At 38.5% G+C, this 14964-nt stretch overlaps 1 protein-coding gene across 19 annotated transcripts in view; it reads left to right on the forward strand.

The window, feature by feature from the left end:
* RIMBP2 (RIMS binding protein 2) overlaps nucleotides 1-14964 on the forward strand; it is a 359348-nt gene that overhangs the window by 330187 nt on the left and 14197 nt on the right. For 11 of the 19 annotated variants that reach the window (XM_024101538.3, XM_024101539.3, XM_065568590.1 and 8 more), the window contains 4 exons: nucleotides 539-656; nucleotides 4025-4177; nucleotides 7440-7624; nucleotides 13786-13954. In XM_024101538.3, the coding sequence (XP_023957306.2) occupies nucleotides 539-656; nucleotides 4025-4177; nucleotides 7440-7624; nucleotides 13786-13954 (625 nt within the window). The remainder of the gene's footprint in view (nucleotides 1-538; nucleotides 657-4024; nucleotides 4178-7439; nucleotides 7625-13785; nucleotides 13955-14964) is intronic. The other 8 variants (XM_042852536.2, XM_065568593.1, XM_024101540.3 and 5 more) reach the window with 1 other exon arrangement.

Here is a 14964-nt window from a genome sequence, read left to right on the forward strand (position 1 = left end):
TATGAATCTCTTCTGCAAGGGTTAGTGACTTCTAAAAAGCCTGCAACCACAAAAGGCCCTTTGAGAGGAGCAGTGTTCTCAGAGAACCCAAGAGGAAAAGGACATATGCTGTTTAATGTGCTGCAAACTGTGCAAAACAATCTAGGTAAAAAAACTAAATGCACTGACCTGACCCCGTCATATACTGTCTTCACAGCTCTAGTGTGAGTGGTCTTAGTCCTCTTCAGGGAGAGTTAAAAGTGCTCTGAGCCAAGTTAGCAGCAACGACAAAGGCAAAAGAATGTTTCCAAAATTATTATTATTCTTTCTTTGTTCTAATGTGTGACTGCTGTTTACAAAGGGTGTGCCATTTTTCAGGGAACCATTTTTCTTTTGCAGGTTTAGGAGGCATCAGTAGAACTTTTCAGCTAACCTTTCAGTTAAAAACTACGTTTAGTTGCCTTTAGAGCTTATGCTTCTGAAAGTGATTGACATTATTAACATGCCTTTTTATGCACCCAGCTGTGTAACTTGCAAACCTGTTGTTTTTCTTTTTTAGCTTTTAGGGAATCCATCATCCACTGGACGACCTGACAGGGTGGAGCACATGGGTCGAAGGTTGTCTCATGCCAGTGCAGTCCCACAAAGGTCTCGACCAATGTTGGTCCCTTCCATTGGTTAGTTGACCTGATTGGTGCATTTCTATTCTTTACAGCCGCAGAGCTGGGGGATTGGTAAAACAAACAAACAAAGCCCAAAACCCTTTAACCACAATAACTCTAAATCCTTTATATAAGATGAACTAAGATTAAAACCAACTTTGTCTTAGGTTAAATATGAGTGTACTGGAGAGTCTTTAAGGGTTTGAACCAAAACCTGCTGAAGTCAGTGGGAGTTTCTCCATTGACTCCAGTGAGCTTTGGATCAAGATCTATGTTTTGGTTGATGATAGCTACAATTTAAAACCTACAGTAGACAATTCATTCTTTAAAATAAATTAAGGCATGGACATGCTATGAATATAATACCTAAAATAAGTGCACTCACTCACTCATCTATCTATCTATCCATCCATCATTCCATTCATCTACCATCAATTTGCCTTCACCTTCCATTCTCTTAACTACTTTTTGGAATTCAGCAAGGAAAATTGAGGTTATTAAATTAAATGAGCAAGTAAGACTGAAGTATGTCCATTAGATTTGCTTTTTCTAATCAAGCCATCTCTGTTAAATCATGACCTAAAGATATATTTTGCCATGTGCAAGAAATTCCAAAAAGTACTGCAGACAAGATAATGGAATCAAGACACCAAGCACAAAAACACTTTCACCAAAACTTGCACACCACACAAACAACTAGGAACAGTCACACCGAAACGCAAGAAACACAGGAATGTAAATAGAGAACTGTAGACAATGTACAGAAATAAAATTTTCATGTGATGTAATTCCTCCGGTGCCTGTGCTTACATTAGATGATTCCTTATTAACAGTGTATACAGAAATCCAGAGAACTCAAGGCAACATTAAGCAGTTCTGTCCTGAAGCTTTATCTATGAATGAGAAACTTTCCACGCAGAAAGCAACCTCATGGTGATACTTACTATAATGCAACACGGGTTTTTTAATTGTTAAGCATGAAAAATTTTCTCCCAATTCCTTCCATGGATACACAGCAGAATAACCATATAGGAAATTTAAACAGAAACCTTTCTGTGGTGTACAGCACCCTCTACAGATTTGTAGAGTTAGCAAGATTTTGCTTTCAAGAGGAAAACTAATGGATATTAGGGACACAATAATAATTTCTGATAACTGTGGATTTTTAAAAAATACAACTGTAATTTATAAAAGCATTCTAAGTGTCTTTAATAAGTATATGTAGAGAGTATGATTCTCCTCCCACTTACACTGCTATAAATCAGGAGTAACTTCACTCAATGGAATTACTGGTGTTAAAAGAAAAAGAAGGTGTAAAGAGAGAATCCGGTCCAGAGAGTGCATATGCAAATATCAACCTGTAACTATTGGTTGAGCCAGATACTCATCAGCTGATAAACATTCTCAGTAAAGGCTGGTGTTTGCTAGATCAGTGTCTCCCTTTTCTTTTTTGTGGCTTTTTTTTTTCAAGAGTAAATATTTTGGTGCGGAGGGGTGAATTATGCCTGGAATACTTAAAATATATTGTGCATTTAAGATTTTCTTTTTATCACCTGTTAAAATAATTTAACAACAAATAGTTGGGGGTGGGATTTGAAATAATTTTGGTTAAATTAATCCTTTGGGTTTTCCTTTAACTCTGATTTTGACAGAAAGATGTGGATTGGGGCGGGGGGACCTGATTAAATACAACAGGCCTCACTTTCTCTAAACAAGGTTGGAACCCAAGGAACTATTAAATAATGACTTCACTGTTCTGTAGCTAAAGAGCAGCATTTTAGGAAGTAGATAAGAAGGAATTCATTTTTTATAATCAGTCCACATTCAAATTGATAATTAAACAGAGAATAAAATATAAGGCTCTAATCTGCTGCTTTAGTGTGAGTTCAAGAATGCATTAGTGTATTTTGCAGTAAGTATGCTCTGTGAATGCTTTTCTGGGGAAGTCGCATTAGGATTGAATTACAATATTGTCTAACACTGATAAGACATAACCCACAGTGGCAGTATTTTCAGCATCTAATGAAAGAATTACTCTCTGGTCTTCTGTGAAATTGATGAAAGACCCTATCCAGTATCATTCTTAATGTGATGTGGTTATGGTCCGGGATTCCTAACTGCCAACTTCTTTGATTGTATTGCCATGTTTAAACAAAGAGAACAGGTTTCTCATAATGTTCACAGGAACAGAACTAATGGGAAGCTGAGTTATCAGGCATGCAGTACACATGGCTCTCTTAACTCAGCAAGGCATTTAATAAAATCAACATAGCCGATTAGTTAGCTATTAAAAATGTAATTGGTGATAAATAGGTGCCCACGATGTAATAATTACCCACGTCAATAATGTACGGCAGTCAAGACAAGCATTGGGTAAAAATCACACAATAGTTATCCTACAGAAAACAAGAGGATGGGGAATAGATCAGCAGAGCGGATAAATAGACTGAATAAAGCCAATGTATCCAATCAAACCCTGTAACAGTACATTGTACCAGCTTGATCACACTGTCGTCACTCAGGCAAAGCTCCTATTGACTTCCAAGAGAGTTTTGCCTGAGTGAAGACTGAATAAAACCGATATTATGGCTCTGTCATCATAAAAAGAGGGTTCTTTTTAAAAAAAAAAAAAGTTTGGCCAAATTCTAAAGTTTTTATTGGCGCAAAACTCCCATTAACTGCAGTTAGAGATTTTATTCCATTAGGGCCAAAGAACGTGGGGCTGCCAACATTTATCAGTATGGGTTTATTTACAGGGTCACAGTTTATTTCCTTATAGAAATGTATTGAGCACATTTCCTGGGACACATCTTTATCCAAAAGGTCCCAGATTTAAACTCATTTTAGATTATTTCCCTGTTAGATTAAGAACATATTGGAAACAGAAAATTTTCAACTTAATTCTGGTTTTAGATATTCTACTTCCAAAGATAAAATGTATTTTACATTTTCCCCTTGACCTTGCAGAAGTGGGACATAGGATTACAACGCTGATTGTTGTTATTTATTATTTGTGTTATCATAATGCCTAGGAGTCCCTGTCATGGACCAGGATCCCATTGTACTAGGCGCTGTGCAAACACAGAACAAAAATATAGTTTCCTGCCCCACAGAACTCAGTCTGCATTTACCCTCCAGAAATCCAGGCAAGTTTTAAAAAGCATGAAGGCAAGACCTTTTAAAAAGCAAACACCCCGTTCTGTGTGCCTGGAGAAGAATCACTGGAGAATCAGTCAGTAAACCGGCCACACATAGTTCTGCAGGTGGTTAGCCATCCTGCTATAGCTGAGTCAGAAAAGAAGGTAGGCAAAGCCTGCCCTCAGGAGCCTCCACTGAGAAGACTATAACGTATGTTTAATAGATCATTCCCTTTTTCTCCATAGAAATTACAATGGACAGTAACAGTGAAGGCGGTCGGTCTCGGTCAGGTAGTGAGGGAAATATTTCCCCTGTAAAAGAAGAAGCGTATAATCGCAGCACTGATGGACACAGGAAATGGTCACAGCAGCGTACCATGGCCTCTGACTATAGATACGGTAGGCCGACCCTTCTTCATCCTTTCTGACACAAGACGCATTTAGAGCTGGGTGTTAATGAGTGCCATTTCTGTATGACAACATCGCATGCAATGCAGAATGCAAGGGGAGCTAACGCTTAAGTCCTGTCTGCCCTGCTTCCAGGTAAGTTTGTTCAGCTCAGCTCAGCTGTAAGGGAGGAAGAGCCCTTCGTCATCCACTGATACCTGTCATGCAACCAGCTTTCCATACTGAAACAAGTCAAAGCACACTGCATTGCATGAACCTCTGTGAAGCTACTCCTTTATCCTCCGTGGCTGTTTAATGTCAATTAACAGCTAATGTATGCACCTTTGAACACTCATTGATCAAAAAGATCACCTTTCAACTTGATTCACAAATCTAGAACTAGACAGAGCCAAAATGGGGACGGTTCATCATCATCAACCCTTCCATAGTGAGAAGCAGCACTACTCAAGCATCACTCCTAGTTTATTGGTTTGGCTTAGGGCTGATCTGAAGCCCCTGGGAGTCAATGGGTGCCTTGCCATTGACTTCACTGGGATTTGGATCAGACCTTCAGTGAAGGAAAAACTTAAATTTATTTTTAAAAGCATGTGTATTACTACAAGTGCTAATTGACATATGTAAGGTAGTAATTGTCTCCCACCCATTATCGATTGTGTTTGCTGCTTCATCAACATAAGAAGCCATTGCATAATTGCACAAAATTCTCAGCCTTTCATAGCTCATTACACAGTGAGTTAAAGTACTTAACCATTCCCACCGAAAAGTGGCTTAGGCCAGGTCTGAAGCTGGGAGAAGCATTACGTTTTGTGTTCATCTTTCAAATGAAGCAAAAAAGAAGCCAAAGTAAACATTTAAACAAATCACTAATAAAAAAAGTGTTCTTCTTTGAGTAGATGCAGCCTTAGCCCCTCCCCTGGCTGTATAAGAGCAGTGCTGTCACAACCTCCTCCGTTCCTTCTCACCGCCCATGGCTGGAGTAAGAATGCTGTGTGTCTTCACCTGACACGTCTGCTCTCACTTTCCTGAGCCCTTTTCTTGTATGTAGCAGCAGTAGTACATTAGGTTTAGTTTAAATGTTAGTTTAGAGCTCAGGCGACGTCAATGGCATTTCTAAATGACATTCCTATATTGGACAGCTGCAGGACGGCCAACTGGTCCTCTCCGCATACTTGTGCAAACTACTATGCCATCACGGCTGCGTCCAGATCAGATGCAAACTTCGGGAAGGCAGTCCTGCCGTCCTCCTTTGAATAGACTCCGTGCCCCGCCTCCTGCAAATATTGGAATACAGGACTGCATCTACTCAAAGAACTAAAAATGGTTACCCGCCCATAACTGTTGTTCTTCAAGATGTGATGCAGACGTATATGCCACAATCCATCCTCTGTCCCCTCGGCATCGGAGTCTGTACTTCTGATGTTCGGTGCAAAGAAACTGCGGGTGTTGGGGCAGCACAGCCTTTGTACAGCCAGGGGAAGGGCTAGGCTTCAGGGTGTGAGCACCGACCCTATGGATACTGCTAGGCAAAGTTCTCCAGCTACGGTGCCCAGGGTGTGCACACACCCACATGGAATGCACATGACCATCATGTCTCAAAGAACAACAGTTACAGGTAGGTATCTGGTTTTTAGGTTTGAGAGCAAAAAGCTCTGAATATATAGACCCAGATCATCAATTGGTATAAATCAGCATAGTTCAGGGACTCCAATGGAGCTATGCCAATTTACATTAGCTGAAAATCTGGCCTACAGCAGCCAGTGAGCAGCGCATGTCTACTCTCGTTGCCTGAAGCAGACGTGACCGTTCTGAATCATCACCATTCCGGTTCAGAACTGTTTTGATAAAGTCTGTGCACAACTCATGCTTGTAACTAACTCCAACTGACGTCTGCTGGAGTCGGCTGCCAGGCCAAGAGGGCATAGTTTAACCTGTCTCACTTAAAAAACAGAATGCGCAATACTCCGAAGAAAAACCCTGTTTTGCATTTCCAGTCCATCTGACAGTGGGAATAAAACATCATTGCAACTGGGGGAAAATCCCCGGTGCCATTTGTCCATGTCCTGTCCTTGTTCCACTTCCCTCCTGTGCTTTGTGCCTGTGTAAAGCTTCCTGGCTGGACTGTATTTCCCACCCTTTGGCTGTTCTGCATTTCTTTATCCACCTTCTTTATAGTGTTCTGGACACAAGTTTCAGTAGCCGTCCCCTTGAAGCTGTGCCCCTCTAAACTGACCTTTTTTTAATTACAAAAAATTGTTTAACAGAGTTCTGTGGCATTAGCAGTAGGTAAAGAGGGGAGGATCATCTTAAAAAAAGTTCTGTACTAAATCCTTAATCAAACATTTAAATTATTTCAATAAATATATAATCTCTATGATGCAGATATCATTAAAACAGAAATATTGGGACTAAATATATAGATTTAACATATAAAGCAGGCCTTTAGGGGGGAAAATTGATAATAGTGGAAGATCTGGAAGACTATGTGATGTAGCTAAAGGCCTTGATTCAGTAAAACATTTAGGCAAGAGGTTGACTCCTGTTGAAGTCAATGGGATGTAAGCATATGCTTAAAGTTAAACGTGTGATGGGCCAAGATTTTCAGCAGTGATTTAGGTGGTTCATGTTTTGGGTGCCCGACTTGACATATTTTGAAGGGACTTGGCTTTTACTATGCATTGGACAAAGGTATTTGTCCTGATAATTCCCAATCCTGCACTGGGCTCTTTCACCTGCACAAAGTTCAATGCAGGATCAGTGTCTTAATATATATATATGGGTAATATGTGTTTGGCTTAAATGCAACCCTAGCTAACAGGTCTAGATGGATTACAACACAACTGTAGGCAAGAAACAACTGTATGGGAACACAGCTGGACCATAAACATATTTTGTTATATTAGTTTAACCTTAGTCCCATTCACAGGAGGGTTGGGACCGTGTTAGCAATAACTTTGTTTAAACACCGTTGTGACTAGTCATGTCCTAGTGCCGTTCCTCTGACCAATGCAAGCACAGGGCTTATCTACACAGTGCACTCGTCCATGGTAGAGGGATGCAAATTCTAATGTGCACTAGAGGGCCGTGCCCTAAATGGCCTGTGTAGACCCTGTTGGAGCACATTATAAGTTCCCTAGTGCACGGTAATGTAGTCCCATTTCAAACAGAAATATAGGAACAAATTTCCGACCTAAGTTGAAAAATTATTCTGACTTGCCTTGCTGAATTTTTGCTCCTTCTGATCTTACTTTCACAGATGGATACTGTAGTCGGGACCATCTTTCTCCAGATATTTATGAAGAATCAGAAACAGATCCTGGCACAGAGGATATTTCTCCGCGAATATTTGTTGCCCTCTTTGACTATGATCCACTGACAATGTCCCCCAATCCTGATGCTGCAGAAGAAGAGCTACCATTTAAAGAAGGACAGATCATTAAGGTGGGAATCTAAAAAACAAAGCAAACCAAAGACCTGGTCTTGCAAACAGGTCCTCATGGGTCCATTCACACAAGAGTTCCTCGACCTTTTCTTTAGAGCCACACACATTTACCTATCACAGGGTTGAGAACTGTTGTATGCCTGGTACTGATGGCGTTAAAAAGATGAGATGGTGGACAACATTTTCAAAAGCGCCTAAATGATTTAGGCACCTACATCCCATAATTTTTTCATAGGCTCCGAAGTTACTTAGGCCCAGGTCATCAAAGATGCCTTGGCAGTGCTCTGCTCACCATTGCAGTACCTACCCCCTAGGCGGCCTACCGCTTGGTGTAATCGGCCCTGAGCTAGGTACATGTGCATGGGAGAGTTAGGCACCTAAGAAAGGGATTCTCAGAAACCAGCAAGCTGAGCAGGGAGCCACCTACGCTAGCCAAGAGCAAAATGTCCCAGAGAGGGTCGGGGCATAGGCACCTATGCAGCTGACGTGCTCCATCTGGCTGATGATAGGTGTTTCTCTCCTCTCCTGGAGTTAAGACACTGAAGCCAGGTCAGCCCTTTAAGTAGCCCATGTCCCAGCAGCTGAAAAACTGTGGCTCCAGCTCATGCTTGACCTATGTTTCCGTATGCCCCCGGTTGTCTTTGTACAAGTGCTGTGGTGTCCCCACTGCTATTGGTAAACTGCATCTGGCCCCCCTGCTGAGGGATCTGACAGATTGCTCTGTTTGCATATGTGTTAGATAGATATCTTCAGCACATCACTAGTCTGTACGAGCCCTGCGTTGCCAGTGGTCTGGGGCACTCTTACGGCTTTATGTTGCATTCCTTGCACACCCAAAACATCCACTCCCAGACGAGGACATTGACTCACTTCGCAATGGAAGCTAATTGACATCCTACTTGTAAAAACTGTAACAACGGGTGGATCAGGCCCTATGTGTTTGCTTAGCAGATACAAAACACATGAATTACACTCTTGAAAACCAAATATTTTACTAAGTACTTAGGAGAATAACTGTTTACAATAAAACTATAAGGCTTGATTAATAAGTACCTTCAAGGGGGGATCTTATGAAACAGCTTATAAACCCCTCTTTAGGCAAGCATATGCTTAAATCCTTAGTCAAGATGCCACTTACGCATGTGCTTTAATCTCTGTGAACAGGACAGGCGTAGGTGCTGTTTTCCTTTCCTGAATCAGGGTCATAGCAAAGCCCCTTCTCGTGCAGTACAATGAGTGTCCCAAATTCTTTCACTGCCTCTCAAATTCTAGACAGAGCTTGCAGGGTTGGCAGTTATGATGTCAGCCCCGATCAGCCTCCCTTTTCTGGACACTCACCAGGCTGCTGTGTTTGGGTCCTAAACACGCTGTACCTGTATGTTTTAAGCTTCCTGAGTCTGAGTAGGCTCTAGCACGGTCCCTTTCTTTGGCCTCTCTGGCACACTTCCTGGCAGAGTGGATAAAAATTGATCTCTTAAACTTAAATCAGATTTTTTTCATTTCAATCATTTTTTATTTAAATTAAATACTTTATTTAAAAAAAATAAACCTGTTTAAAATTAAATGTGAAATTATGACAATCCATATTAAGGACTAAATGTACTACACTATACTAAAATAACACAAATAAAAAATATTCAGGCAGTCCATGTTTGCTGCCAAAACTTTAAAGAAACTCAAACCAGTGAACTGATGGAAGTCACTGGCTAAGCACCTGGAATCAGAGTTTGTTGATTTGCTAAACCAGATTTTGACAGCAGTAGCTTCTTCTGCAGGTGCAAAGAGAATATCGTTTTCATTTCACTGTATCCAACTAGTTCAGTTCAATGACTAGTTCATTCAAAGTTGAGAAACTTGGAGTTGAAAAAAACAGGAATGTTTGTTTTCTTCTTCCAGGTTATGGATAAAAATGAAGTATGAGGATGAGATCTATTGGGTTCTAAAATACTGAACTCCAGAAACAATCCATTCCAATCACTAACCACAGTTACACGTTTTTTTTTCTTAAATCAGTTAGGTTTACCAGCAAAAACGTGTTGATACTTATTTTTTTCTTATGTATCCTGCACATTTAAGTAGACTTTATTTAATGAATTACAATTTGAAAATGCAGTTTGTGAATTTTAATTGAATTCCAGTTACCACCCAAATTCAGCATGGCACAAATCTTGAGCAAAAAAATAATACATGAATGATTTACCATTTTCTAACATAAAAATGTAAAAATTAAGAAACCTGTATTTTAAGCTCTGTAATTCCTTAAATAAATATAGGTATAGTATTTTTTCCTGGTGAGCAAAAAGAAGTACTAAATTTAGTGTGAAGACTGTCTTTTAACTTGGTTTAATAGTTATCAACCAATGAGAATCAACCTTTCTTAGAAAAATAGCTACGTAATATAAATGCAAAACAAAATTAAACTCAAATATTTAAATCAATCCACGCTGCTTCCTGAGCATAGACACTCACAGAAGTGGAATCTTGGAGTCCAGCTGCCCTAGTCCCCAAACCCAGCATAGACACTCAAAACATCCCAGTAGCTTAAAGACACCCTTTCCCAGAGCTCTGCCCTTTTGCAGACTGGTTTACCATTCACCTCTTCGGGGAGGTATGATAATTGAGTGCATAATACACAGGCTTTGGAAAGGTGTCTAATAAAATTACTCTTTCCTTTAGGTAGCACAAGAGATATACAGATCTAGGTAACAGTAAAACACCTATCCGCCATTTGCGGCTTCATTTTCCTCACCACTCCTAAGCATCCTTTGGGATTTGGTCACCATCCTTTATGGTGTCCAGGATCCCCCCCATATGTTGCGCACATCACTGCACCCAGTTTCCTCCTGCTCTCTCCCAAAATGGTCAGTGAGAGGCCCTTTCTTTTGTAACTGTCAGTCCCTTTTGTCAGGTGACCCTCTGATTACCCTCATTAGGTGATCGAAGTCCCCTACCATGTGAACCATAACCTAGTACAGGCCCAACTGGTCAGAATCAGTTTTCTTGGTTCAGCCACTTTCTTTAGCATATACACTGTATTGCCAGGTAGACCTATTCTGATACCAATGTATCTTCATAGTCACTCACCCAGTCTAGATATGCAAGCACCACTCTCCTGTATGAAGTAAGAAGACAGTACAGATAATCATATGGGCATAAGCATACAGAGTTGCTAATTTCAAACAGAATTCATAAACTGCACAGATTCCCCAAATAGTCACATATAAAAATCATTGTTTTGCTGGTAAACTGAGGAGACTTGACCTGGAGTCACAGACAATAACTATGCCCTGGTCTACACTGAGTGTGTGTGTGGGGGGGAATTGATCTAAGTTATACAACTTCAGCTACGTGAATAATGTAGCTGAAGTCGATGTACTTAGATCGACTTACCGTGGTGTCTTCACTGCGGTGAGTTGACTGCTGCCACTCCCCCGTCGACTCTGCCTGCACCTCTCACGGCGCTGGAGTACAGGAGTCGACGGGAGAGCACTCGGGGGTCGATTTATCATGTCGAGACTAGACGCGATAAATTGATCCCTGCTGGAATGATCGCTGCCCGCCAAGCCGGCGGGTAGTATAGACATACCCTAAGTAACTATCATGCCTAGTGGAACTGTACTTTAAACCATAAGAATAGTGACTTCCACCACCCAGTTGGCCGTTAAACATTTTGAAAGGAGATGATCACAATACAAACATCTAAGTATAGTAAAGCACAATTGTACCTTAAGTATTTTACTTATTGCCTCAGTTGGCATTGGATATGATTACACCAAAAAATGGGAATATATAAGTACTTGCTTTTATTTGTGAAGATATTCATTCTGCTCCAGTATTTTAATCATTTGCTTATATTAGTAGACTTGGAGGATTAGACTTTTATGATAAATGTCAGTAAACATTGATTTCACCATACATGCACACAAACTGACAAAAAATATTTCCATCAACGATCATTGAAATTTATAGATAGGCAAAGTAAGAAAAATACTGCTTGATAACTTAATAGAGTTTACTAAACTCTAGTTTAGTAACTTATTAGAGTTTACTTATTAAAGTTTATGAAAGATATTTACTTTGTGTATATTTACATGATTTTCCACAATATGTGTTTTAACAATTATATAGCTTTAACTCTTTGGATCTCAACATCTACTGGCATTAAATAATTATTGTCTGACAACCCTTCCCCCCAAAAAATGTACATAGATAAAAAATGCATAAAACCCATAATTTGGAGTGACTGTGAAATAAACTGATAATCCCCCCCCAAAAAAATGCTTAAAAATAAACATCAATATTATCAAAGTTATAAAAAAAATTATATTCTGCCAGGCCTACATATTGGCTACCTTGATAGTTACTGAAAAGACATCATCTACCCACAATAGAGAAATAGTGTCATATCTCAGATACAACTGTGGATAAACGTTGACTTTTTAAGTAGAACCATGCTAGTTGTAAAAACTGTAGCTGCTGCTTTTGCCTACCTCTCAGAAATGTTGTGAAGATCAATTAATTTATATTTTCAAAGCACTTTACAAACATTACGCAGTAAGTGGTAGCATTATGAGTAAACAAATCACATCAGGGAACTACTCCATGTAACATCAATCCTTTCATCACACATTTTACATGTATCAGTGATCATACATAATATATAAACTGGGGAGAATTCAAGATTTTTAATATAATGGATAATGGATGGATGGATAATATCTGTTTATTTTTAAGTTTTTTATTTTGATCAATTTAATTGTTCACAGTTGCACAAACTTATGGATTTTAAGCATTTATTTTTCTCAATTAAAATGTTCATGGTTGTGGGAAATTATGGGGGAGGGTCAGACAATTATTTAGTGACAAACATTAAGATTAAAAAAGTCAAAGTTTTATAACCATTAAAACACAAATTCTCAGCATCACATATCAAAATATACAAAGTGAATTTCTTTAAATCAAACTCAAGTAACAATTTTCTTTCTTTGACGATCTGTAAATTTCAATCATCATGGATGAAAATATTTTTTCTTTGGTTTGTATGTACAGTGAAATCAACATTTACTGATTAAAAAAATTGAATCCTTCCCAGCCTAATAATATATTAGAAGGAGAGGTGGCACTCTAGACAATAATCTATAGATTATGTACATACAATTAATACAACTGAAATAGAACCATATTCTAGATAACTCCTAAGATTCAAGGCCATCTTTTAACTAGATTTAAAAAAAAAATCAATAGCATCTGCGGTCTTTGTACGGGAAAGATCTAAAATAAATCAGTCGTTCAGTCTTAAAGACATCTTTAAGTAGTTCAGTACTAGATTCAGTCTGTATTTGAATTTGTAGCTGTCTTTGTTATTTGATATCAACTGTATTTTTCACAAATGCAAAGAAAGGAATGTTTTAAAGCTACATCATACAGTACTGAATTTTCAAATATTTTCACAAAGACAGTTTCTTACTGTAAGCTTCATTTCATTAGTTTTTGATTAGTATCAAAGATGGGACAAACTGATTTAATTTGGATTCACCTGTTACTGGGAATGGGATTTTGGACAGAGTTGTATTATAGGTAAAATACTTCCTTGTATGTGACCAAAAACAACGAGGAGTCCGGTGGCATGTTAAAGACTAACAGATTTATTTGGGAATAAGCTTTCATGGGTAAAAAACTTCTTCAGATGCATCTGGTATGTGAGATATGCATAAATCTTAGATACACACATCATATTTCACACAAAATGTTTTCTTGATCTAACCTTGATTTTGCCAAAAGTTTAATTTACTTAAAATAATAAAACTTTGATCCAATTCTTCAGTTGCTCACTACCATAAATAGTGATGCAAATAATATTAAGACTTTTTTTTGGGGGGGGGAAGCTTTTAAAGGCGTTTCTCACTTATGTTAATGTCATAGCTAACAAAACAGCTGATTTCTGCTCAAATGTATGGTATCACAATTCAGAGGTACCTAAAATACCTAGTGCTCTGTTAAAAAAAAAAAAAAAAAAAAAAAAAAAAAAAACAGAGTAGCTGTAAATAAACACAAACGCAAATCCATAGACACCTTGCAATCCTTCAGGGACTGTTTTGTAATAAATCCCAAATATTAAAACAACATTGATTGATCAATTTTTTATGTCTTGAATATTTAGGTTTATGGAGATAAAGATGCTGATGGATTCTACCGGGGAGAAACTTGCACAAGACTTGGCCTCATTCCATGTAATATGGTCTCTGAAATCCAAGCAGATGATGAAGAAATGATGGATCAGCTTCTGAAACAAGGGTTTCTTCCTCTGAATACACCTGTAGAAAAAATAGGTAGGGGAAAATATATGTACACAAAATAGCGATTTAGTGCTGTTAACTTGGCTGTTTGCGCTTTGGCTTTTTTGATGATATGGCACATGCATATAAATTTTACAGTAGTCTACTACACTATGGGATACGTTCTGTGTCAACATCTTGCTTGTTTTTTTTTTTTTAAATTCAGACTATTTAAGCATTTTCACTATTGACGACACAAATGAGGACTTGCATTTCAGTACTGCACGTATTAATACATTTTTTTAAAGACTGATTTTCTGAAAGATTTCTAGACACAGAACAAGATCCCTCTGCTTTTGGCATATGCAGTGCTGAGATGTTTGATAAATGTTATGCTCACTGCTGGAAAGCATAAAAAGAATCACTAGTTTGTTCTTTTTACTCTAACCTACTTTACCATAAATTTAAAGGGATGGTGGCAAAGGGTTATGCCTCACATTATTCAGGTTAACATTGCGTAGTCAAAAAGCTTAAAAGATATTGATATCACAAACCAACCTTTCCTGTTTTGAACCAGTAACCTTAAATCAGTGGTTCAATGTTGTACAGAGACATACTGTAGTTATATACAAATATATTTTGAGAGGGAAAGCACCAACAAATTTTAAATTTTTCAAAGGAGCAATAAAACAAAGACTGTAAACTACTAACATTGGTTCAATCTTGTTTAAAAGTGAACTGTAAACGTGGCTACATAAAAACAAAACAAAAAATCTCTCCAGAATTGTTTGCAAGATTACAAAATGAAAATAGTGTTTTACCATTGGGGGGTTTATTTTAAGTACTTTTCACAAAATGAAACAATTATAGGCTCTTTAAGATCCTCAGAATTCTCAGCTCAGTATTTCCCCATTTGTGTGCCGGAACAAATGGACTTAAGACGTAACAAACAAAGGGAGTGAAAGAACCATGGGTAAAACCTGAGTGCCTAGAGATACCTAAGTAAAATTTTCAAAAGTGCCTAAGTGAATTAGGAATCATTGACTGGGGACATAGGCTCGTAC

Source organism: Chrysemys picta, chromosome 15 (genome assembly GCF_011386835.1).
Source record: "Chrysemys picta bellii isolate R12L10 chromosome 15, ASM1138683v2, whole genome shotgun sequence".
NCBI lineage: Eukaryota > Metazoa > Chordata > Testudines > Emydidae > Chrysemys > Chrysemys picta.